The sequence below is a fragment of the Mercenaria mercenaria genome, chromosome 14 (assembly GCF_021730395.1).
Source record: "Mercenaria mercenaria strain notata chromosome 14, MADL_Memer_1, whole genome shotgun sequence".
Lineage (NCBI taxonomy): Eukaryota > Metazoa > Mollusca > Bivalvia > Venerida > Veneridae > Mercenaria > Mercenaria mercenaria.
The window spans coordinates 63,516,063-63,540,531 of record NC_069374.1 but is presented as its reverse complement, the minus strand read 5'-3'; the positions used below and the strand labels follow the sequence as shown (position 1 = coordinate 63,540,531).

General features: G+C 32.3%; 2 protein-coding genes across 6 annotated transcripts in view; one reads left to right on the top strand and one right to left on the bottom strand.

The window, feature by feature from the left end:
• The window catches only part of LOC123527054 (uncharacterized), a 491,978-nt gene that overhangs the window by 326,327 nt on the left and 141,182 nt on the right, over positions 1-24,469 (top strand). The window lies entirely within an intron of this gene.
• The window catches only part of LOC123527931 (high affinity cGMP-specific 3',5'-cyclic phosphodiesterase 9A-like), a 129,446-nt gene that overhangs the window by 69,636 nt on the left and 35,341 nt on the right, over positions 1-24,469 (bottom strand). For 3 of the 5 annotated variants that reach the window (XM_045307668.2, XM_045307672.2, XM_045307671.2), the window contains exons 2-3: positions 3,978-4,127; positions 33-87 (exon numbers count right to left, since the gene is read on the bottom strand). In XM_045307668.2, the coding sequence (XP_045163603.2) occupies positions 33-87; positions 3,978-4,127 (205 nt within the window). The remainder of the gene's footprint in view (positions 1-32; positions 88-3,977; positions 4,128-24,469) is intronic. The other 2 variants (XM_045307670.2, XM_045307669.2) reach the window with 2 other exon arrangements.

The window sequence follows — 24,469 nt, the reverse complement described above, 5'->3', positions numbered from 1 at the left end:
TACTAACATGAGAATTACAGAAAGTTTTTTACCTTTTTTCTATTGCACCAACATCAAATCCTAGTTGTTCTGCTATAGGTGGATCACCTGAAATGTAGAAAAATCTACAGTTCTTTCAAAACACTAAACTGTCTTTGCAGAAAATCCTTACACATTATAATTATATCATTTCACGCCATATGTTCCTTAAAAAAGTGTTCTCCCTCTTCATAATAACAAAAAATTTGTTAATTTAGGTCAGAAGGGTAAACCCGACATATGGTAGTTTTGTAATTGTTAAAATTCATTCATAAGATACTTGATTATTATATAGCTTAAAGTTTGGCAGTACAGAAATATTTTGAAAGTGAATAACATCTTTATCAACAATCTACTTGTCCAGTCCTATCCCATAGAATTAGATACTTAAAATATTTGCAAAAAAATTGTCCCCCTTTAAAAATGAGAAATAAAAATAAACAATTCTGAAAACTACATTAAACCTAGTTATGAAAAATTTTCAGCACAGGGACATAATTTCAAATGTACCTACACAAAAAATTATAACATTTGTTTAAAAATAGTGAGATTTTAAAGGCACTGTACTTTCCAAAGCATTGCGCCTAATAGGCAGTCCATTTGCAAACAGTAAATTTACAATTTTTTGTAGGGCATTATAAATGTTTTACAAGCTGTTCAATTTTCATTTCTTTCTGGAAAATAATACTGTCTGATGGCTGTATATCTAGAAAGGCTCTCAAGCTATTGATCAAAAACCTTTTCCATCTCAAGGTAACTTTTACCATGACCTTTTTCTTTCAGAACCCAAGTCATTTTCTGATCACAATCATCCTATAAACATAGACAGTCTTACTCCAAGACATATTCAAGTTTTTTTATCAGTAACCATTTTAAATGTTAAGGTCACTGTCACTTCATCTTTTTTTTTCAACTGAATACCAACAACTATAGGATAACATTCTTCAAGGCGGGGTAGGATATAATAATGTTAATATCAGATGTAAAGTATAAGTGAAAGTAAACTACAAAATTAACCCTTCCCTGTTGAGCTGTACTTCATGAACTGATAAGCGTTCATGAACTGTTCATGAACTGTTCATGAACATTCCTGAACCATTCGTGAACAATGCGATGAATGTTCCTCAAAAAGTTTGTGAACTGTTCATGAACCAAAAGTTCATGAATTGTTCATGAAACTATTCCTGAAAAAGTTCACCAACTGTCTGTGAACCTTAAGTTCAAGAATTATTCATGAACTGGTTCTTCAAAAATTTCACCTTTGGTGCATGATTTTAAGTTCACGAATTATAAGTTCAGTAATCAAACAAGTGACTTCATTCAGAACTCCAGTGCAGTATTTGATTTTATTTCAATTATGCTGATGGTTCATGAACCTGAAGTTCATACACTGTTCATGAACTTCAAATTTATGAATTGATCAATCAAGTCTGAAATTCATAAAATTCATAAAACAGGATCCGTTTACTTGTAAAAGCTTCTAGTATTTCCAGCTGAAGGCTAATACCAGAGTTACTGATAACATACATATGACTAGGAATGTTACTACAGTCAAGTATTTTGTATTTTATGTTGTCTGCAATTTGTACAAAATTTTGATTAAACATTAGGGATAGCTAACAGAAGTTTCATCATTATTTGGCAATTTAGAAAATGTCACTGGAAAAGAATAATGGTGTACACTGATACTTGGTTGGTGAATTTATTGATGTCTTTCATTTCATACCAGAAATCCTTGAAATATTCATGAACTTGTTTAAGAATGAATCAAGATTTTTTCATGAATGTCAATATACCTATAGAATTCAAGAAAAATTCTTGAAAAAAAATGATGAACATTTTGTGAGCAGTTTAAGAATATTAAATTCTTAAAACATTCTTGATGTGTTCTTAAGAAAAAGTCATCTAAGATTCAATAAAAGCACTAAAAATTCAAAACCTTTTTCTAGTTCAGTACCAGTTCTTGAACCCAATAAGGAGTTTCTGAACTGTTCACTCATTAAACATAAAAAACTTAGGTTTTCCTTTTACAATAAATGAATAAGTTCATGAACTGTTCATGAATGTTCATTAAATATATGTCACATGATCAGTTTCCATTATTTTGTTGCATGCTAGGAAATTTTTTGCACATGTGATTCAGCAATTTTTTAGAAGTTTGTGCAGCAAATGAGAAGGAATGGTTTAAAAGGAACATGAGTATACTGAATATCAAATAAGTAATTATGGTGTTGTCATAAATTGTTCATTTTAAAAATATAAAATCCTTTTAAAATGTCACATGTTTTCATGACCCTGAAACAAAGCTAGTATCTAATCTGAATGTCAATCTTGAGATTAAAGTAAATTAGACCGTCTAGCAACTGAATTTTGGATAAAATTTCACTTGGGATTTTGTTGTTTTTTCCGCTTTTTTATATTTTGAAATTTAAAGACCTTTTTCAGTGTTGTATGAGGGCGTAATAATTTTTAAATGCAAAATGGATTTAATCACAGGTTTAAACAGTGCAAAGTGTTCTCAAGTCACAGACCTGAGAAAGCCTGCTTTTCTCAGACAGGCTTTATCAGGCAGTTGCTATAGTAACATCACTATTGTCAAAATCACTGTTTCTAATTCAGCTGGGTTCATCAACTTTCCATTTATCTTGTTATTTTCAGTTCATGAACCCTTGGTTCATGAACTTAGGTTCATCAACTTGATGAATAGTTGATGCCGCAAAAAGTCCCATTTGTAGTTGATGAACTGTTCATGAATAGTTCACGAATAGTTCAAGAATTATTCATGAACTGTTCATCAAATTCGCGAATTTCTGGTTCATCAAATTCATGAACCTATCAATTCATGAACTTTGATGAACACATCCAGTTCATGAATTTGATGAACCAGTCCAGTTCATGAACTTGATGAACCATGCCCAGTTCATGAATTTTTGATGCCATAAAAAGTCCCATTTGTAGTTCACAAACTTTCATGAACTATTCGTGAACTGTTCATGAACAAAGTTCTGGAATAGTTCAAGGATTATTCATGAACTGTTCATGAATTTCTCAACAGAGTTATCATGCTGGACAGGACTGATAATGCCTTTGCAACCAGTGTAGATCCTGATCAGCCTGCACATCCATGCAGTCTGATCAAGATCTGCACAGTTCGCTATTCAGTCAGTATCTTTGTAAGAACCCCTTTTAACAGTTAATTGTACTGTTCAAATTGAAAGATGGACAAGTCAATGATTGAAATGTAGCAGGGTAAGGGTTAAGTCTTCAGTGTTAAAATACACTGTGCTAAAAATCTGACAGGATGCATGAGAACTGAGATACTGCTGCAATGGAAGAAGCTGTCAGTAAAGATGTACCAGCCTAGCAGAATGAAGGTAAAATTGTCACATAGATTACAGGAGCAGTAATATTAGTTCCTGATAATTCAACTATCATCCCTATAAATGTTTAATTAAATTCTTCTATCATCAGGAAGAAAGAATCTTAAATTCTCCTATATATAATGACCATAACACAACCTGAAACATATCCACAAGTTATTAGTACACATTTCATCTGTTAATTTTTTTTTACTGTTATATCAGGAAAACAGTTCTGCAAATTTCACCACCAGTGAAATTGTTAAATCTGTGGCATGAAATTTGTGGTTAAATGCTTAAAAGCATATGTGTTACATGCAAAATTTCTGTAAATTTGTCAAAGTCACTGCAAGATTTTCACAGAATTTAGCTGTACTTTTTCAAAATGTACTTGTAAAACCAACATCTGAAGTTCTAAACATGTAGATTTACATGCAGTAAACAACTCGATCAAATTAATCAAACAACGTTTAGCAAGACGTGCTTATTCAATGTTTTGTAACCAAGTACAAATGCATATGTATCCAACCTCTCCACTGCCTGATGCGTCTGTGTATACACTATAGTAATATATAACCATGGAAACAATTGCCATCTTACCAGGACATTGCGCAGCGACAACGTGTAACCGGTAGCGAGCTTCTGGAGTATTGTCAGGTATACGAGGTGAAATGTTAATGAGATTGCCCTTGGCATTATACAGTTTGAGAATATCATTTGGTCCTGCTTCCGCTGCAGATCTGAACGTCTCTGAAAAATAAAATACATGACATTGTTTATTTATGTATAATTAAAGCATGCTTACTAAATACAAGAAACATGAGGTGTCTTAAATTCTGTGTTAGCTGTCTTCGAATGATAATACACACTGAAATTGCTCTAAGACAATCGAAAACATAGCAGAGTACATAAACAGGAACCAGCAGTATGATGGTTTGAACCCTAAAACCCTGCTAAGTTTCTAAAATGGTCTATCATTCAATTTGGGCAGTACCATTTGTTATCTGAAGGTATTTTCACTGAAAATTTACAGACTGAATAGCGAACAGTGCAGACCATGATCAGACTGCATGGATGTGCAGATGATCTTGGTCTACACTGGTCGCAAAGCCAAAACCACTTGCCGCTAGCAGGCTAAAGGCTAAACAATACTCATAGTACATATGTAATTTCAATCTCCATGTATCTGCAATAAGGCCAGAGACATCAAAAAATTTCCATACTGATGGACAAATTTCATTTCAGGAGCACAATATCATTTGTGGGTCTGTTCTTATGTAAAAATATTCATAAATGATAGTAATTTTCCTTTTACTTATATAATTTTTAAGCCATGACATAATTTTGGTATTACAATAACTAGAGCTGCTTATCATCTGAATAGTAGTATATGAGTTAACCATGCACCAAGACCTCAACTGCATCATCGGACTTTCAGTGCTTTGATTAATACCCTACCCCTAGGTATAATATAAGAACCATGGCCATAAATTGGAAAATACACTTACCGTTTCAATTGCGCATTTCTTAACTAAAAGGCACAGTTCGGTAAACGTGTACTAATTGGATATTGAGCAAGTGGTAATTTATCTTCCACTGTGTACCAATGTTACAGATAAAACTTGGATGACCTTCCATTATGCAGTTCCGGTCTAGATTGCAAAATTATTCTGACTGCCTTATGTGAAAATATGTGACAGTCGTCGCTTAACTACACATGTACGTTAAAATGTGTATAAGCAGCATAAATGTGCAATGTGAATTAGATTAACAATACAAATGTGTACCAATGTATGTCTTCAAATTCAAAATCATTTGAAGATGAATTTCATTCATCATTTCGAGTTTTATTGTATTTATAACTGTGTATATTTTGCATTCTGTTTTTGTTTTTTACAATTCGCTTACTATGTGCACACTGCTGTGACCTCTAGAATGGATGTTCATTTAGGGAAGTTCACGCAAGTTTTTTCTGTAACATTGACGAAGGCATAAAATGTGACTGTGGAGTATCTCAGCAATATGAAATTTATTGAGACAATGTGACAGAATTGCATAATGGAAAATATAAATTACTTATTGTTCAATATGCTTGGTACCTAATTCATCGAACTGCGTCTTTTATGTAAGAAAACTGTACAGTTGAAATGTGTTAGTGCATTTTCCTGTACATGACCATTGTTCTAATAGTTATAATACCTAGGGGTAGCCTGTAGGGTATAACGTACTGTACAGTGGCATTTCCTTTCTGGTCTGGTGCCTTTAACACTGATGTCATTTTTTGTATAAAAGACATTGGTTGAATGGCCTTTGTATATAATAGGTATTTGGATGTTTCAGCAGGAATAGCTCACATCTGATAAAACAAATATTAAATCTTTTGTCTTTCCACATTATATTAAATTATTAAGCTTGCTGAATAAAATGGATGAAATGGTCTGCATTATAAGCCTCAAGTTTTATTACTTTATTCAACTTGTTTAATACTCTTGTAAAATCCTCTGTTGATAAAATAATATCAAGACCTAGTGTAGATGCCTATATTAACAGATTACTACTTCCGGGTTTATAAATTTGTACACCAGTTCTTTCACGGAATAATATCGTGCTCCTATATAAAGTCTCGCAACATTTCCAATGCAGACCTTGTACATAAAAAAATTATTTCTCAATGCAGATCTAATAAGCTACATACATATTTTAAGTAGAAGCAATAATTATTATTGTTTTTTGCTTATAATACGTATTAAAATTATGAACAAGAAAGTAGGCCCTAAGCTTCCCTCCATACTGCAGTATGCAGCAATACATTATCCTGTAAAGGAAATGTAAGAGCTTCCCAGCATGACTGATACAAAACATGATGTTATCAATATATTACAAGTATGAGGTGAAGAGAAAACCTTCATAATTCTCGGGGATTTTTTGCACCATGTTTTTTTTCTCTTTTCTATTTTCATTATTTCTTGTAGTAACAAGATTGGTAGAGGGTTTAAACTTTTGTTGGCTGCCATCATGTTAAGGCAGATTCAATATATTGTTCCAGTTTATAATAATGGCTGAATTTGTTCCGAAACCCTGGTAAACAAGAAATGTTTCAATACGGCAAAATATTATCAACATTACATAACATTACAAAATATCTGGTCATAGACTTATATCATAAGAGATAAATATTGACACAACACGCAGTTAACAAGCACTTGGTAATTCCTACTCAAGCTCAGAGACTATCAAATGACGTCAATGCGTTTCTTTACTGTCAACATAAAAGTACTGATTGTGTTTGAACAGAGAACGTCAATAATTGACCAAACTATAAAACCAGGTTTATAGGCTAGGATAATGTTACCATCTCTTTAAAGACACCTCTTGTGTTTATTGTATTCTAAATATTGACACTGCTAATAGGCAAACATTCATTACCATTATTCTGGCATTCCGGTTTTAATAATTGGTCATTTGGTCATTTGTAGATCTAAGTGAAAGCTATATATAATATATGAACAGTTTTAACTCAGAGCACACCAATCGCTTCAATGCTAGAGTAATTAAAAGATCCTTCTGAAGCATAGTCAAAGTACACAACCAAAAAAAAACACTAGCAGACTTGGTTCATGAGAGGTACATCTCTCATGCCCCCTAGCACTGGCTTAAGAAGAATTCTATTCTAGTAAAATTAAATGGAGTGTCCATGATGTCAATGTACCAGAAAATATTAACAAGGCGGCCAAGGTGGCCCTAGGTCGCTCACCGGAGTAACACACCATAACAGTGTAAACATGTTTGACCTAGTGACCCAGGTTTTGAAACCATATGACCCAGTTTCAAACTCGTCTGCGTTTTCAAGGATATAAACATTCTGACCAAATTTCATGAAGACTGGAGCAAAAATGTGGCCTTTAGAGTGTAAACAAGATTTTTCTTCAATTTGGCCTAGTGACCCAACCTGGCCCACTTTTTAACCCGTCCTAGATTTCATAGAGACAAATATTCTGACCAATTTTCATTAAGATTGGACTGAAAATGTGGCCTCTAGAATGTAAACATGCATTTTCTTTGATTTAATCTAGTGATCTAGATTTTAACCCCACATGACCCAGATTCAGAATCATCCAACACTTCATGACAACAAACATTAGATCAAGATTTATGAAGATTTAATAAAAAATGTGGCCCCTAGAGTGTAAACAAGCTTTTTCTTTGATTTGATCTGGTGACCTAGTTTTTGACCCCACATGACCAAGATAAAAACTCATCTGAGATTTTATAGAGACAAACATTCTGACCATGCACATCAAATGCAAAATACAGCCCCTATTGCATACACAAGGTTTTTCTTTGATTTGACTGGGTGATCTAGTTTTTGACCCAAGATGACCCATATTCGAACTTGACCTAGATTTCATCAAGCACATCATTCTGATCAAATTTCACCAATATCCAGTCAAAAATGCAGCCCCTATTGCACACAAAGAGTTATTCTTTGATTTGACCGTGTGACCTAGTTTTTGTCCCCAGATGATCCATACTCAAACATGACCTCGATTTAAACAAGAAAAACATTCCGACCAATTCTCATGAGTTTCAAACTTAAAATTTGGTCTCTAGAGTGTCAACAAGATTTTCCTTTGATCTGGCCTAGTGACCTAGATTCGATCTTGGCCTAAAGATCATCAAGATACACATTTTGACCAAGTTTCATGAGTTTCAAACTTAAACTGTGGACTCTAGAGCATTAACAAGATTTTCCTTTGATCTGGTTTAGTGATCTCACATACCGTAGATACCCGTGTATAATGCGCACCCGTGTATAATGCGCACCCCCGATCTTAGTCCAAAACCCTGGGGAAAAAAAAAAAAAAAAAAAAAAAAAATTTGGTAAATTTTTGAGGTGGAGGGGAAAAACAAAAGTAGTTTTTTAAAAATCGAAAAACCCGGTAAAAATTTTTATCCCCACGGGGGTAAGCGCATCGGTCCCCCCCGGGTACTATCGATTTTTTTGTTTTCCAAAAAAAAACCCCAAAAATTATTGTTATATTTGTTTTTTCCCTTTTTTTTAATTCACTTTTTTTGGGAAAAAAATAAATAGCAGCTGTTTTCAATTTTTTGGGAAGGGGACTTAAAAAAATGACAAAGCTTCTAAATTTAAACTGAAAAACAAAAGGGGGGTAAAAGTTTTTTTTGTCACATCTAAACCCAGTAAAACCGGCAATCACTTTTCACCCGTGTCAATTATTTTTCACAGTTTGATCCTGGGTTAAAAAGATAATTCTCATCTTTTTTTTGAAACCCATAATTTTTGTAAATTTAAAAAACATTTTTTTTCTTTCAAAATATTTTTAAAAAATTTTTTTAAATTAATTTTGTTTAAAAAAAAAATAAAAAATTCAAATTTTTTTAGGGAAATTAACAAAAATCTTAGTTTTTTAGGGGGAGCCCGAAACGGGGGGAGTATTTTCCCCCTTTACCAAAAGGGGAAACATCGGTAAAAAAACTTTTTTTGGGAATTTGGGAAAATTGTCTATACCTGTGTATTTTTCGCACCCACGTTTCGGGGGGGGCCGGGGGGTCAAAAAACTGCGCATTATACAGGGGTATTTACGGAAAACCAGTTTCGCCCATGGCTAAAAACCATCAAATAAACTTTCGGGATCAATTTTCATAAATTTTGGGGGTTATAAATGGGGCCATTAAGGTATAAAAAAGTTTTTTCCTTTAAACCCCTGACGGGGTAACCTATTTTTTGATCCCACGGGACCAACTTTAAAAACTTGATCCATCATCAAGACAAACATTCCTACAAAACTAAAGAATTTCAAATTTAAAAACTGGGGACTCTAGAGTTTTAAAACAAGTTTTTTTGTTTATTTTCCCTACTGCCCTATTTTTGACCCAAGGGACCCATTTTAAAAAGACATAGAGATCATCAAGACAAAAAAATTTGCCCAAAATTTCATAAAGTTTGGGGTTCACAACTGGGGCCCTTTTGGTGTTTAACAAGGCAAATTTTTGATGCTCGATGGAAAACCGAGGGAGGCCAAATAAAAAACCGGTTCCCCAACACCATCTTGAGCCTATTTGCTTAGGTGAGAAAAAAAAACACTGAATAAAGTATGGGGAAACTTTTAAAAACACTGACGGCATTTTAAAATAAAAAACTTTTCAACTTTTGTGATATCTAATGAATCAATAATAAAAACCTTTGGGAAGTGCCCTAGGACAAACCCAAATTTTAAGAAAATTTAAAAGCGCCCTGTTCATGAAAAGGTTATGAAATTGCCATAACTCTAATCCCCCAAAGGCCCACCTGTTTACCAAATTCTATCTTTATAGAAAAACGAATTGATTCCTGACCCCAGGGGGACCAGAAAATATAACAACATAACCCCAATTTCACGAAAACTTTTTACACTCCCAAAACGGAAATTTTAAGATTTCCAGGGGAAATTTTGGATTTCCATTGTGATAGTTAATTCAATCTTTAAAAAATTTCCGGGAAAAAAGAAACCATAGGGGGGCTTGGTTGATGAATTTTGACCCTTTAGAGGCTTTAAATGTGCAAAAACCCCCATCCACCCTAGCTTCATTTTAAAAGGGGCCTAGATCTTGGCGGGGAAAGGGGGTTTTTTTGTCTTCATTACCCCGTTGGGGCTAATGACTACCCAGTAGGGTTTCCCAAATTTAAAAAATTAGGACACGGGTTTATTGGAAAGTCAGTTTTTTTTTAAAAAGTGAAATAATTTAAATGGGAAGGGAAGTGTTTTTTAATTTAAAAAATTAATATTGATAATTTTGGGAAAGTATACTGAAAGAATGCTAGAGCAAAGTCTACTGAAAGACAGATTTGAAAATCACTTCATTGCCAGTTCCAGTATGTTTTCATATGATGCTGGTGATGATGTGGAACAGACATCTAGTAAATCCAATGAGTAATAACGGGAGATCAATTTGGGAAGTACATCAAACTTTAATCAAGGTGGGGATGGAGCATGGACCCTAGGTTTTGGCATTTGGGGGGTTACAAATTTTTTCCATATAAAATACACTTCATACAGTCATTTAAAAAACCTAAAAAAAAAATTGAAGTTAAGGTAAAAATTGGCATTTTGTTTTTTTTTACAACCCGCATATTTTTTTGGGATATATATTAAAGTAGAAGTTACCCCCCGGCGTGAAGGGGTTTTAACTTTTTTTGGGTTTTTTTAGTAAAACCTTTTAGCAAAGACTGCAAACATTCCCTGCCCGTCTTTTTGGCCCCCCACACTAAAAACAAAAAAAAATTGGTTTAAATTTCCCTCTCATTTGTTTTTTTTTCATTTACGCATAAAATTAATCTTTATGGTTTTTTATACAAAGGTCTACGGCACTGGTTTGAAAATTTGTCACTTTTGTTTTAAAAACGAGGGAAAAAATAAAAAAAAAACGATTCCCCAAAAAATTTTCCCAGTTTTTTTAAAAAAAACGAAAACCTCTTTAAATTAAGGGGGAAAAGGGCTCAAATTTTTTTTTCCCAAAAATTTTTTTAAATAAAAAAATAAAAAAAATTAAATGTTTAAAAAAATTTTTAAAAAAATTGAAAATTTTTTAACCTTTCTAAAATTCTTTTTAAAATAATTCGTGATTAATTTAAATAAAAATTCTTTTTCCATTCTTTTTTAAAAATCGGGGAAAAAATGTGCCATCATGTGGGAAAAACCCAAATTCATCTTTTAAAATATCCCATTTTTAAATTTTTTAAACGAAAAGAAAATCTTTAAAAATTTTTAAATAACTGAAGAATGAAAAAGGAAAACGTTAAAAAGGATCTCGGGCCCGCCTGCCCGCTTGGGCCCAGTAGTGATAGCGCAGTTTTCTGGGGATCGCGGGTTCGTGATTGGGGCCCTAAGCGAGGCGCACTTTCTCCTTGCCAAAATAAAAAAAGGACATTGTCTAAAAATCATTCGTCCCCCACCTCCGATTCTTTTGGGGGAATTTGGCAGTTACTTAGCGGAAAGTTTGAAAGGGTACAGAATCCAGGAAGACTGTTTGGTCAACTGTCCACCTTACATACGGGAAATACTGTTAAAAACCCAAGAAAAAACCCAAAAAAAAAGAAGAATCTCATGACAACATTGAAAAATAAACCATAGAAAAAACAGATTCAATAAAGGGTGTAGGATAAAAACAAGTCTTACGGGAACCCTTTTTCCGCATTAAAATTTTTTTTTTTTTTTAAAAGTATAGTGGGGGGACAAAACCTTTTTTTCCCTTTTTAAAAATTATATACTTTCCCTGAAATATATACATTTTAGATTTATACACCCATGTTTTTTTACCTTTGCTATTTAAAATTAAAAAAAAAGAGCTCGTTTTTATTTTGTTGAGCGCCCAATTTTAAAGCAATTTTTGATCATTTCATTTCAGTTCAGCTTATTTTTACATTGATAAATAAAAATTCGGGAGGAGCAAAACTTTTGGGATTAAAAATTTTTTAAAAGGGGAATGTACTTTTGGATATACTACAAAAGAAAAATTTTTTTTTTTATTTTAGGAAAAAAAAAAATTGGAAAAATCTTTTTTTTTAAAAGTTTTAAATTTTTTCGCGCGAACGACATCTTATCCTTTGGTCTTTACATTTAAATCTCGTTCTCGACAATTATTCGTGTGCAAGAAATATTATCTGGGGCACGCTTTTTGGGAAATTTTTTTAAAAATTAGCAGGGGCCCCCACCCTTCCGCAGTCTCATTTTTAAAAATGAAACCCGCTTCCAAAATGTTTTAAAGGGAATTTTGCTAAAAAAATAAATTTAGCCTGATATATAAAAAATTAGACCCCTTTTTCCTTTTTAAGGGTTTTTCGCCTTCACCCCAAAACCCTCCAAACCCAACCCCTCCGTCCACTCCCCTCCCCCACTCAAAAAAAAAAAAAAAAAAAAAAAAAAACAAAAACAAGGGGACCAAAAAGGTCCTAAAATCGCTCACCTACCCCCACATGCCCCAAAGTTTTTAACTGAAAATGACGTCGTTATTTCTATTTTTTGACAAAATGACCTTTTTTGGGGAACCATTGATTTTAGTATAAACAAGAAAAAAATTCTGACCTTTTTTCATAAATCCTTTGAAAAATTTTTGGCCTCTGGGAAGGCAAAAGGGTTTTTTCTTTTTTGCCCAAAAGCCCAATATTTTTGCCCCCACATAAACCCACTTTTGAACTTGACCGATATCATAAAGGTGAACATTCTCCCCAAATTTTTCATAAAGATCTCTTTGGAAAAAATAGGGCCCTCTAGAGGGGTCAAAAGGTTTTTTTTTTTTCCCCCTACTGCCCTTTGTTTTTGACCGAAATGCCTTAAAAACCCCTAAACCAGATATCATAAAGGGCTAAAAATTCTCCCCAAATTTTTTCATAAAAGATCTTTGGGAGAATTTTTGGCCTCTAGAAGGTCAAAATTTTTTTTTCTATTTTTAGACCACGGGGGGGGGGAACCTAGTTTTTTGACCCCACGTGACCCATTTCAAACCTATTTAAATACTCAAGGTGAACATTTGACCAATATTCATGAAGTTTCATAAAAATCCCCCCCCTCTAGAAAAGGCACAAGGTTTTTTTTTTTTAGATCTACTGACCTATTTTTAACCCCCGGCCCCTTTCCCGAAACTTGCCCCTAGTTTCCCAAAGGGTAAACACCTGACCAATTTTAAATAAAGTTTCCATTAAAAAAATATCCCTCTAAATCAAAAGGGTTTTTCCTATTTTATGACCAAACTGACCTTTTTTTGGAAAAGTCCCCAGTTTCGAAAATTGCCCTTAAACATCAAGGGAACATTTGCCCAATTTTCTTTGAAAAACCTTTGAAAATAGGGCCTCTAAAGTCAAAAATTTTTTTTCTATTTTTAAAATCTACTAAATATTTTTGACCGCACATGCCCAAAATTTTTCGAACTTGACCTAGATATCATAAAGGGTGCCCTTCAAAACCAATTTTTTCATGAAGATTTCTAAAAATTAATGGCCCTAGAGGGTCACAAGGTTTTTTTTTTTTTAGTCTACGGACCTATTTTTAAACCCCAGGGACCCGTTTTTTAAAAACTTGCCCCGTTTTTCATAAAGGGTGAACTTTCCGGGGCCAAATTTTTCATGAAAAACCCTTTGAAAAAATAGGGCCTCTAGAGGGTCAAAAGGGGTTTTTATTTTTAGACCAATTGACCAGTTTTTGCCCCTATGTACCAAATTTCGAATTTGCCCTAGATATAAACAAGGAAAAACTTTCTGACCAATATCAGGGAAGACTCATGAAAAATATGGCTTTTGAGAGCAAAAGGGTTTTTTCTTTTTTTAACCCTTCTGCCCATTTTTGAACCCACTGCCCCCATTTTAACTTGACCAGATATCATAAAAAGGTGAATTTTTACCAAATTTTTCCCAGAAAAATCTTTAAAAATATTTTGGCCTCTAGAGGGTCAAAATTTTTTTCCCTTTTTTTAAAAACCTACTGACCTATTTTTTGAGGGCACGGCCCCATTTGGGGAATTTGGGACCTAATACCATCAAGATGAACTTTCCCGGGCCCAAAACTTTCAAAAAGATCCCAAAAAAATGTGACCTCTAGGGGGTCACAAGCAAAATTTTAAAGGACCACGACGAAACGAAGGGGACACCGCCGATCACAAAAGCTCACCTTGTCATTTTGTAAACGGTGAGCAAAAAAAAAAACAAAGATAAAAAAAAAAATTTTTTCCCAATTTTCCCTTCCCCAAAAACAAAAATAATTGTTTTAAATAAACCTGAGATAAAAAGTGATGAATTAATGAAAGTTAGATTTATTTGTCTTCCCGGGCGAAATTTTACTAATATCCCACCCCCTGCCCCCCCCCACATCCTTCAGCCCATGGGTTGAGCCCAACATTGGCACAACGTTGATTTTTTAAATAGAAAAATTTTTTCCCATGTCATATAGAAAAAAGGGGAAATATTCATGTGTGAGGGGTTGATGCATGCAACTTTGGTATTTCCGTCCGCCCCTCCATCTGTCTGGCAATTTTTTTTGGCCCCAATATAAATCATCGAAAATTTTTTTTAAAAACTTTTTTTTTTTACTCTGAGATCGATTCTGGGGACAAAAAAATTGGCCCTCTATCCCCTAAGGTAAAGTAACATTTAACGGGGGGGTTAGAAAAAGGTTGGGGCTCAAAAAAAATCATCATGGGGCAACCTGTACTTTTTTCCCAATTTTAGCAACAAAAATTAAACAGACAGATGTTGAAAATTTAACGTCACACTGACGAAATTTTTTAGTCTTTATAGCGGTTTTCCCCAAGTTTTTTGACGATGGAGGAAAAACCCCGATTTTCCCCCTTTTGGATTTTCAAGGGAAGGGAATAAATTGTCATGCGCATTTTTAAAATCCGCCTCACACACAAAAATTAGATGCCCTTTCTTGAGCAAAAAATTACGCAAAAAATTAACTGAAAAAGGGGTTGGGAAAAAAGTCCTAGTGAAAACAAAAGGGGTCATAAATAATGAACTCACTGTCATTATTTTTTGGATGGGAAATGAAAATGAAAATGTCCCAATTTTAATGTTTTTTTTAAAGCGCATTGTAAGTGCCATATACAGTAGCTTTTTTTTTTCCCAAAATTTCATTTTTTTTAAAAACTCCCAGTTGTTGAAATTCAAAAGGGGGACAGTTTTGCAATTTCATTGGTACACCTTAAAAATCTTTTGGTTAAATTTAAAAATTTTGATAAGTAGGGAAGCCCGGGGGGGGCAAAAGTGAGAATCAAAAAGGGGGAAAAGTTGGGAAATAAAATTGTCCCTCCAGGGGCTTCCTAAAAATTTAAAATTTTTAAAATTTATGTTAGGGGGCCCAAAAAAAGGGAATTTTATTTGAAAAAAATTGTGCAATTTTTTTTTTTAAAAAACCCAAAAGAAAAAGTTACTAAACGTATGAAAACATTTTTTGGGTCGTTGCATTGCGTGGAACAAACCTATATCAATTTTTAAATAAAAATTCTAAAATCTAAAAGGGGACTATATGTCTTTCATTTTTAAACCTTTCCAAATTTTTCTTTTTAAAAACTATGATGTATTTTAATTTAATTTTAAATACAAAATTACGGGAAAAAAAAATATTTTAAATAAATGCAAAAAATTTTTTTTTCCCCAAGTTATAAAAAATTTTTTAAAAGCAGATACGCTTGAGTTCTTTTCATTCAATAGCCTTTTTGTTTTATTCTAAAAACAAATTTGATTTTGCAAAAAAATTTTTCACTTATTTTTAGGGGGGTTTATTTTTTAAAAAAGTGTTTTTTTTTCCAGTAAAAAAATTTCTAAATTTAAAAAAACAGAATAAATTTAAAAATTAAAACCTCTACACGGGAAGAGTCGTAATATGTCACGTTAACATCAAAAAATACCAAAAACATAAAGAAATTTTTAAAAAAAGAACAATCCCTAATAAAAAATTTCTTGAAGCTTGATTTTTTGCTATTTCTTTCTTTATTATGCACATACAAACAAATCGTGAGTAAAAATTTTTTTTATCTGTTCACCCCATATTATTCTATTGCGAGTTTGATAGATTTTTATTTTTTGACGTCAAATTTTACTGGGGGTTTATTTTAAAAAAACCTTTAAATTAAAAAATAATGGATGGAAAAAGGGTTTTAAAATTTTTTTAAATTCAAATCAAAAAAAAATTTTTATCTTGAAAATAAAAAAAAATTTGGCAAAAAAATTTGAGCCGTTTATCCTTTAAATTAGCCCAATTTCCCCCAATTTTCTAATATAAAAAAAAATTGAGATTGTCGTTTTTTCCCCTTTATTTCAAAATTTTGAAAATAAAAGGGGAAAAATTTACTTCTACGCCGAGCCCTTTGTAAATCCCACATAAAGATTTTTAATTTTCACTCTTTAAATAGAAAAAAAAATTAAAAAAGAAAATAAACCGATTTTTTTTTTCTTTTTTTAAATTTTTTGGCCCCAAAAAACAACGTGCATGGTAATGTTTGCAAAGTCATACTAAAAGGGTTTCACTAGTAACCAAGAAAACATTTACACATTCACCCCGGGGGAAAACCTTTACTTTGATCGATATCAAAATCAAAAATGCGGGTTTGTAAAAAAATTTTACAAAGTGCTTTTCCCACCTTTTTTAATTTTAAAAAAAAAAATTAAAGCTAAAAAAGAAACATACAAACAAATAATCAATGAATGAATGTCCAAACTGTAGAAAGGGGCCCCAGGGCCTTTCATTTAAACCCAGATACTGTCCCCCCCCAAATTCATTTCTTAAAGATTTCCCAACCCAAAGTTTACACCCAACTTTTTTGTTTTTTAAGGACATTATAGACATTTAAAACTGACAGTGTATATATAAACCCAAATTATTTCTGTGAAAAATTTTCATATTTTAGCAGAAAATTTTTTTAAAACAAATATTTAAAGTGATTGTCATCTTGACAGGAAAACCTTTCATCACCACTTTTAAACACGTAAATATAAAAATATTGTTCAGAAAGGGGTGTTTTTTTAACCTTTAACCTTTTTGCGGCAAGGGGATTTTTCCTTTGTGCCCATGCAACCAAATCCCTCCCCCTTCCATGCTGGTGTTCATGGTCAACACGGGTTTGTTTTTTGGTAAAGAAAATTTTTTAAAAGTGAAGGGCCTTTTCGAAAAATTAAATGGTACTGCGCAAATTAAATTCGGGATCATTTTTTTTAGAAATTTAGCAGCAAAAAGTTAAGAACTTACTGTTTAAAACAACTTAAGACCTTTGTTTAACTCGGGGCACTTTGAGTTTCAAAAAATCACTTTTTTTTAAAATTGAAAACTGTTATATTAGTATTTGTTCTATTTTGGAAAAAGTTTCAGTAAATCATCTTTAAAGAAAGATTTTCAAAAATCTTTAAAAAATTTTTTTCTCTTTTAAAAAACACTCTTACGGTAGAATGATGTCACGTTAACATGGGGGTGACGCCCAATGCTTTTTTTGGACCCAAAAAAACTGAAAAGCGCTAGTATATTTTTTTACTGTTTTAGATTCAGGGCAATTATTTGAATTGAAAAAAATTTATAGCAATCAAAAGGGGGTTTTAAAAATTTATAAAACTTGGGGGAAAAATGTCGTACAAATAATTTCCCTCGGGGTCACAGTGCCCTCGGAAATTATTACGAAAGACCCTATAAAAAACCGGCCCATCATACATAAATAGTTTTAAAAAAACTCTTTGGCTATAAATTAAAATTTTTTAAAATTTAATTTTTAAGAATCTGAAGTTCTGTGTTGGGCACAGTTTCCATGAAAAAAAACCCGTAAAATACAGTCCACGTAGACACATTTCAAGGAATCATCATAAGTAATATGATATTCTATGTGGTAACAACAATAAATCATCATTATAATGATGTTCTGTGTGGTCCTAGTTTAAAAGAATATCAAATTGGCACAGTTTTTTTTGAAACATCAATTTTAAATAATTACTTTAATTTTTTTTATGAAATTGGAGCCAGGTTTCTTTTCATATAACCTTCCAAAATTTCCCACATTTTACCTCAAGGCATGGAAAAAAAAATGCGTAAAATTTCTTCAGACCCGGGCTTTACAGACACTTAAAATTGGCGTTAACCCGAATTTTTAAAAATAATATGTAATGATCCCAAACAAGAAAAAACCCCCGAAAATTAGAATTTTCGAAGGAATTTTAAATAATGCACCAACAACATTTTTTTTTGTTTAAAAAACCCAAAAAATTTTAAGTGAAATGTAGATGTTGGGTAATGCTACTGAAAAGGTTTAAGAAAAATTTTCTTTAAACCCATTTTTGCATCAAAGTATGTGCAAAAAATATAAAGGAAAATAATTTGGGGGAATGTTAATTTTAAAAAAAATTCAAAATTTTTTATGTATAGTTTTTTACTGGTCTTTAAATTTACCCAAGGAAAAAAAAATTTTTCACTTTACAGCGTCTGTTTTTAAAATCTTTAAAAAGAAACAAAACTGTACTAATGATCGAAACATCTAAAATTTCTTAGCAATCTAATGGCTGCAAACCAAAAATCAACTTCCAAATTTTTTAAAATTTTATAAACCCCTTTTGGCTTTTTGTAAGGGTCAAAAGTTTATATTTTTGGTTAAAAATCCCTCTCACCCCGCAGAATATGTCTACAAACAAGTTTTGTATTTTTTAAAAAGGACACTGTTTGGGTTTGTCTTTTGAGTTCCTTTTTCATTTTTCCCGCTTTGAAAAAAAGATGGTCAGGAATTTAAGGGGTGAGAAAAATTTCATTTAGTTGGGTTTTAAACTATAAACATTGTTTATTCTGGGGTAAACGGGTTTAGGATAAATCTCTAGCCCCTTTGCATATGTGAGGTTTAACTTTTAATTATTTTTTTCAAATCTGTCAAAAATCTTTAAATGTTTACAGTTCTTGCACAGATGATCACAAATAAAACGACTTTCTACAGTGCTTCTGTATCATTCTCTGGAAGAAGAAAATAGGTTTGATATGTCCCCCGCTTTTTAGAAACGGGAGAAAATTTTTAGAGGGGAAAAGACGGACACAACACTAAAACGAATCCCGTTTTTATTTATAATTTTGGAACAGAGAAATTGGACACACAAATTTCAATTTTTGATAATAAGTAAGTATAACAAAAAAACCTAAATCACAAAAAAGAGGGGGAAAATGAACCCATAACATCACCTGAGTAAACAAAACTTCAAGATATTTAAGGGAAAAAAATTTTTTTAAAGAGTTTGTTTAAAAAAAATTTTTTACAATTGAACCAGTAACTAGATTTATATTAAACTTGCCCAGATTTTGAGACAAAAAAATTTTTTCCGAACCAGGAATGAGGAAATTTAAAAAAAAGACAAAAATAAAGATTAGCATTTTCAATATCTCTCAATGAAACACCTGCGTAACCTAATTTTTAAAAACCAAAACCAAAATTGCCCAAAAATGGTTTAATGTACTTTTTTCAAATTTTTTGATATGACCGGGACCAGTTTTTGACCCCCCCTGGGCCCAGATTTCAACCTTTACCAAAAGATCATCAAGATATTTTTGACCCAATTTCTTTCGGTAACGGTCAAAAATGGGCCTCTTGAGTTTAACAGCTTTTCCCCTTTTATTTGACCCGGGACCTAATTTTTACCCACCCCGACCCCGATTTGATCTTGACCCAAAGATCATCAAGGTTAACATTTTTGCCATGTTTTAAACAAGATTTTCATAAATGTGGCCTAAGTGTTTAAAAACCTTTCCCCTTTTATTTTACCTGGGGCCTAGTTTCTGATTTTACTTGACCTAAAATCATCAAGATTAAAATTCTGACCTTTTTTAAGAAAAGTCATAAATGTGGCCCCTTTGTGTTTAAAAAGTTTTTCCTTGTTTTAAAATGGTGACCAATATTAAGCCCACATGACCTTTTCGAAATTTTTCCTTTAAAAAAATTTTCAAGATGAACTTTTTGAACCCCGTTTTTTGAAAATATAGTCACAAATGTGGGCCTTTTAGAGATTAACAAAAACTTTTCCCCTTTTATTTAACCTTTGACCTACCTTTTGAAAACCCCGATAATCCCTTTTCCCAAAATCGTCCAAGATTTTTTTTGGAGTAAAATTCTGACCAAGTTTCATTTAAAATTTGGGGCCCAAAAATTTTGACCCCTAGAGGGGTTAAAAAAATTTTAAAATGTTGATGACAGACGACAAGGCCCACTGAAAACAAAAACGAAACACAAAAGTTAAACCTTTGAGCACTTTGAGCACTTTGTGCTTTAAGTGAGCTAACAACAAATGACTGTCTACAAATATTATACTCCCACAAGACAGAAAACCTCTGGGGACAACAGACATTTTTTCCAGAACTAATCTAATTCAGGTAACAATTCTCTATCATCTTGAAACTCGGTGAGTACAAATTAAGCAGGATTCTTCCCTTTAAAATTTCTGAAAAATTTCACCACTTTAAATTTTTTGGGAGAAAATTGGCCCGTAAAAAATTACAGGGGAAAGTAAGAAAAAATTTTAAAATTAAAATACAAATTGCTGAAAAATTTTATTTCAGTTTTTGCTTGATGAAATTGGGTTTTATGCAACTTTCAAGGCATTTCAAAGAAAATAAATAAATTTTTTTTTGGGAAAATTACCGGGATAAGGGAAAATTTTTGAAAAATTAAAATCTATATTTCCCCCCCCTCCCCCTTTGAAGTTCAGTGGAAACGTTTCTAAAGATCTTAAAATTTTAAAAACTCAGGGTTTTTTACATTCCTGCATATTCAACTTAAAATTTCTGAAAAAATTTAAAAAGAAACAGTTAAAAACCCCAAAAAATTAGTTTCAGCAGCCCTTTGGGAATGCATTCACCTGACTGTTATAATTCTTTAAGACATTTGCTGTTCTCAAAAAGACCGAAAAAATATTCTATTTCCCCGCCCGGTTTTTTAAATTCCCCCACACTCCGGGGGTTTAAAAAGTGTGACCTTTGATCAACTGTCTTTTTCCAAAATGAGCTAACTGGGGGGGCTGAGGGATTTATTTTTTTAAAAAGGGAAATTCGAATTTTAAAATCGGTTTTGCACTTAAACCCGAATCGGAAAATCAAAGGGGGTTTTCTAAAACAACCATTATTTTGATGGAAGAAAACTTGTTAGTGTTGCTGTTTAAAAAAAATAAAACCCCCCCAAGGGGGAAAAACTTGGGCTTAAGAAGAACTCTCTTTTTCCCTAAATAAACCATTAACTTTTATCCCCTTTAGTTGGTTTTAAATTTTTCCCAAAACTCAAATGAACACACATTTTTTTGCTAAAATACTTAGACAGGTTCAGGGTTACAACAAGAACCTTTTTTTTCATTTAAAAACCAAATTCTTACTGGAACCCCATTTATTTTTTCCCAGGGTTTTTTTTTTTACCTTTTTTTTTGTTCTTTTAATTAAAGGGAGGTTTTTGCTTCCTTTTAGACCCACATTTTTGTTCATTTAAAAAATGCTTTGCCCGATTTTTGTTATTAGAGCCGATTCATTCGGAAAAGGGAAACCAAAATTTCATTGAGAAATTATCTCCCTTTAAAATTTTTTATCAAAAAGTTTTAAAAATCTACCCAAATTTTGTTTTGAGTGCTCAATCAAATTAAAAAAGAACAAAAAACCCGCCCGTTTTTATAAAGTGTCCCATCTTTTAACAATTTCAAATGGACAAAAACGAAGTAACCAAATTTTTATTAAATTCCATTTTTATTTTTCTAAAGTTAAAAAAATAAAATTTCCCATGTCATTTTTTTTGCATAAACTTTTAATTTTAAATTTAAGATTTTTTGATTTACCTGAATTTTCAAAGAAATTGTTAAAAAGTTTCCAAAATTTTTTTTTTTTCTAAAACTAAAAACAAATTGTCAAATTTGTTCTTTTTGGCAAAAAATATAAAATTTTCCATTGAAATTTAAACCCAACAAAAAAAAACCCCCCTCTCCATTATTATGGTTTCCCAGTGGGAAAGAAAAATTTTGTACAAATAAACCTAAAAAAGGGCAATTTTTTCCGATTTTTCCTTATACACATTAAAAAGGTTTTGTCCAAAATTTTCCTAAAATTTTTTTCCCTTTGTTTAAAAGACAAAAAACCCTTTGTCCCCTTGTCGTAATGACAAAAAATTTGCCCAAAAAGTGACAAAAACTACTGACCCCCAATTTTTCCATAGTATTAAAACTATTTTTTCATTTGTTCCCCCCCCGCCCGACTTCTGTCCATTTATTCTAGTGGAAAATTTAGACATTTAAATTTCCTTTTTTTTCTTAATGACAAGGGCCATTTTTCCCTTTGCCTAATTACAGACTGTTAGGCCCCTTTACCCAATAACAAAAGGGCATATATTACTTGTCCATTTGTCTTAATGACAAAGACTGTTTGTGCATTTGTCCTAATGCAGAGATTATTTGTCCATTTGTCTAAATGCCAAAGACTTTAAAAATTTGGGCACTTGTCCCCAAAATTTTAAAAGCCAAAGGGGCTATTTTCCATTTGTCCTTTTTTACAAGGGAACCCGTTTAAACTGTCTTTAATGATAAGGACTTTTTTTCCAATTTTTTCCTAATAATTGAAATTTTAAGGGTAAAATTTAGTTTTCAGATTGTTGGGCCCACCAAAAGCCACTTTTTTTTAAGCATGTTTTTTTTGCAATGAAATATGGGGCAAACATTTTAACCCGACAACCTTAAAAAAAATTTTAATCACAAATTTTTTTTCTCAAAGGAGACTGCCCCCTTATGAAACAAATTAAAAAAAAAATACAAAACCGGAAAAACAAGCTCTTTTTAAATTTGCTTTTTTGAAATGGGATCTACTTTGGTCTTATAAGATAAGGTACTTTTTCAGGTTTCTAAAAGCCAAACAATTAAAAAATTTCCCCCCCCCTATTTTTGAATACCTGAATACACCCCCCAAAAGGCTCCCTTTGCTTTAAATTTTTTTCCCTTGTTTTTTAAAAAGCCGCATAGTAGTCTATACGCGATGGTTTACCTTAGGCGATTATTTTTTTCGATTATTTTTATTTAGAAAAAGGGGGGCTTTGGGTTGCATGTATGTTTTATACATTGCGTATTAAAGAAGTTTAAATGGGCCCCCCCTTTCAATTTAGGGGTTTTCCTAATCAAGTATTAAAAAACAAAGGTCAAAACCCGGGGTCAAATTGCGGGCCCCTTTACCACTATATATAGCCCGTTATTTGTAAACGGGGAAAATTTTGATACCTTAAATTCAGTTAAAAAAATTAAATTTTAAAGGGTCTAAAAAAGGGGATGATGAACCCCGGAAACCCCTCCCGAGTAAATTTTAATACATGTTTCAAATTTCAAACTGATGATTTTTAGATTTTTTTTGGAAGATTTTCCGATGTACAATCAAGTTACCCCTGGGGGGGGGCCAATTTTAATCCAGGGAAACATGATTTGAAAAATTTTTGAAAAAACCAAATAGGCAAAGTTTCATATCAAATAACTAAACTCTACCCTTTTTGGGTTTTTTTTTAGCAAATTTTTGAAGATTTTCCCATGTAAAAATTTAAGTAACCCCTTGGCCTTGGGGCAAATTTTACCCCGGGGTTGGGGGGGCAAATTTTAAAAAAAATTTTTTAGAGGGCTACTAGGGAATCTACATGTCAAATATCAAAACTCTACCTTCTGGTTTATTTTTTCAAAATTTTTAAGATTTTTCTTGTACAATCCCCGTTAAAACCCCATGGGGGGGGGTCAATTTGACCCCCGGGGTCATGATTTTAACAAAATTTTTTAGAAGTCTAGTAGGCCCAAAGCAAAAGGGCCCAAAAATCCTTTAAAAATTTGGCCCCTTTTTTTATTTTTGAAAAAATTTTTTAAAATTTCCTTTTAAAAAAAAAACAAATGACCCCTAGGCGGAGGTGAATTTTTACCCCGGGGGCAAGGGTTTGAACAAATTTTGTAGATTTACTAGGGAAATCTACATGTCAAATTCAAAGGGTCTAAACCTTTCCCGGTTTATTTTTTTTTTTTTTAAATTTAAAATTTTCCTTAGAAATTATGTAAAATCAATGAACCCCCGGGACGGGGGCAAAATTGACCCCGGGGGCATGATTTGAACAACTTTGTGAGGTCCCTTGGGAATTTTTACATGTAAAAAAATCTAAGCTCTAGGGCTTTTGGGTTTTTTTGAAGAAGATTTTTTTTAAGATTTTTCCCATTAAAACATGTTCCCTTGCCTAGATTCTATAGAAACAAACATTTTGGCCCTGTTTATTTTTAAAACAGGGGGATCTTCAATCAATTTTCCCTAATGAAAATTCCCGGGCCTCAGATGGGTACCCCTTTTTTGAACTCTGACCTATATTTCAAAAAAGAAAAAAATTTTTTTACAAAGATTTAATTAAAATAAATAAAAATTTTTGGCCTCTTTAAATTTTTTTAACAAAGTTTTTTTATGATTTTGACCTAATTTCCCCGTTTTTTCCCAAAAACCCCTTTTCAAAACTTTATAAAACATTTTAAAATTTTTAAAAAGGAAAAAACATTCCCACCATGTCTCATAAAGATCAGGAAAAAAAATGAAAAATTTTTTCAGAGTAAACAATGTTTT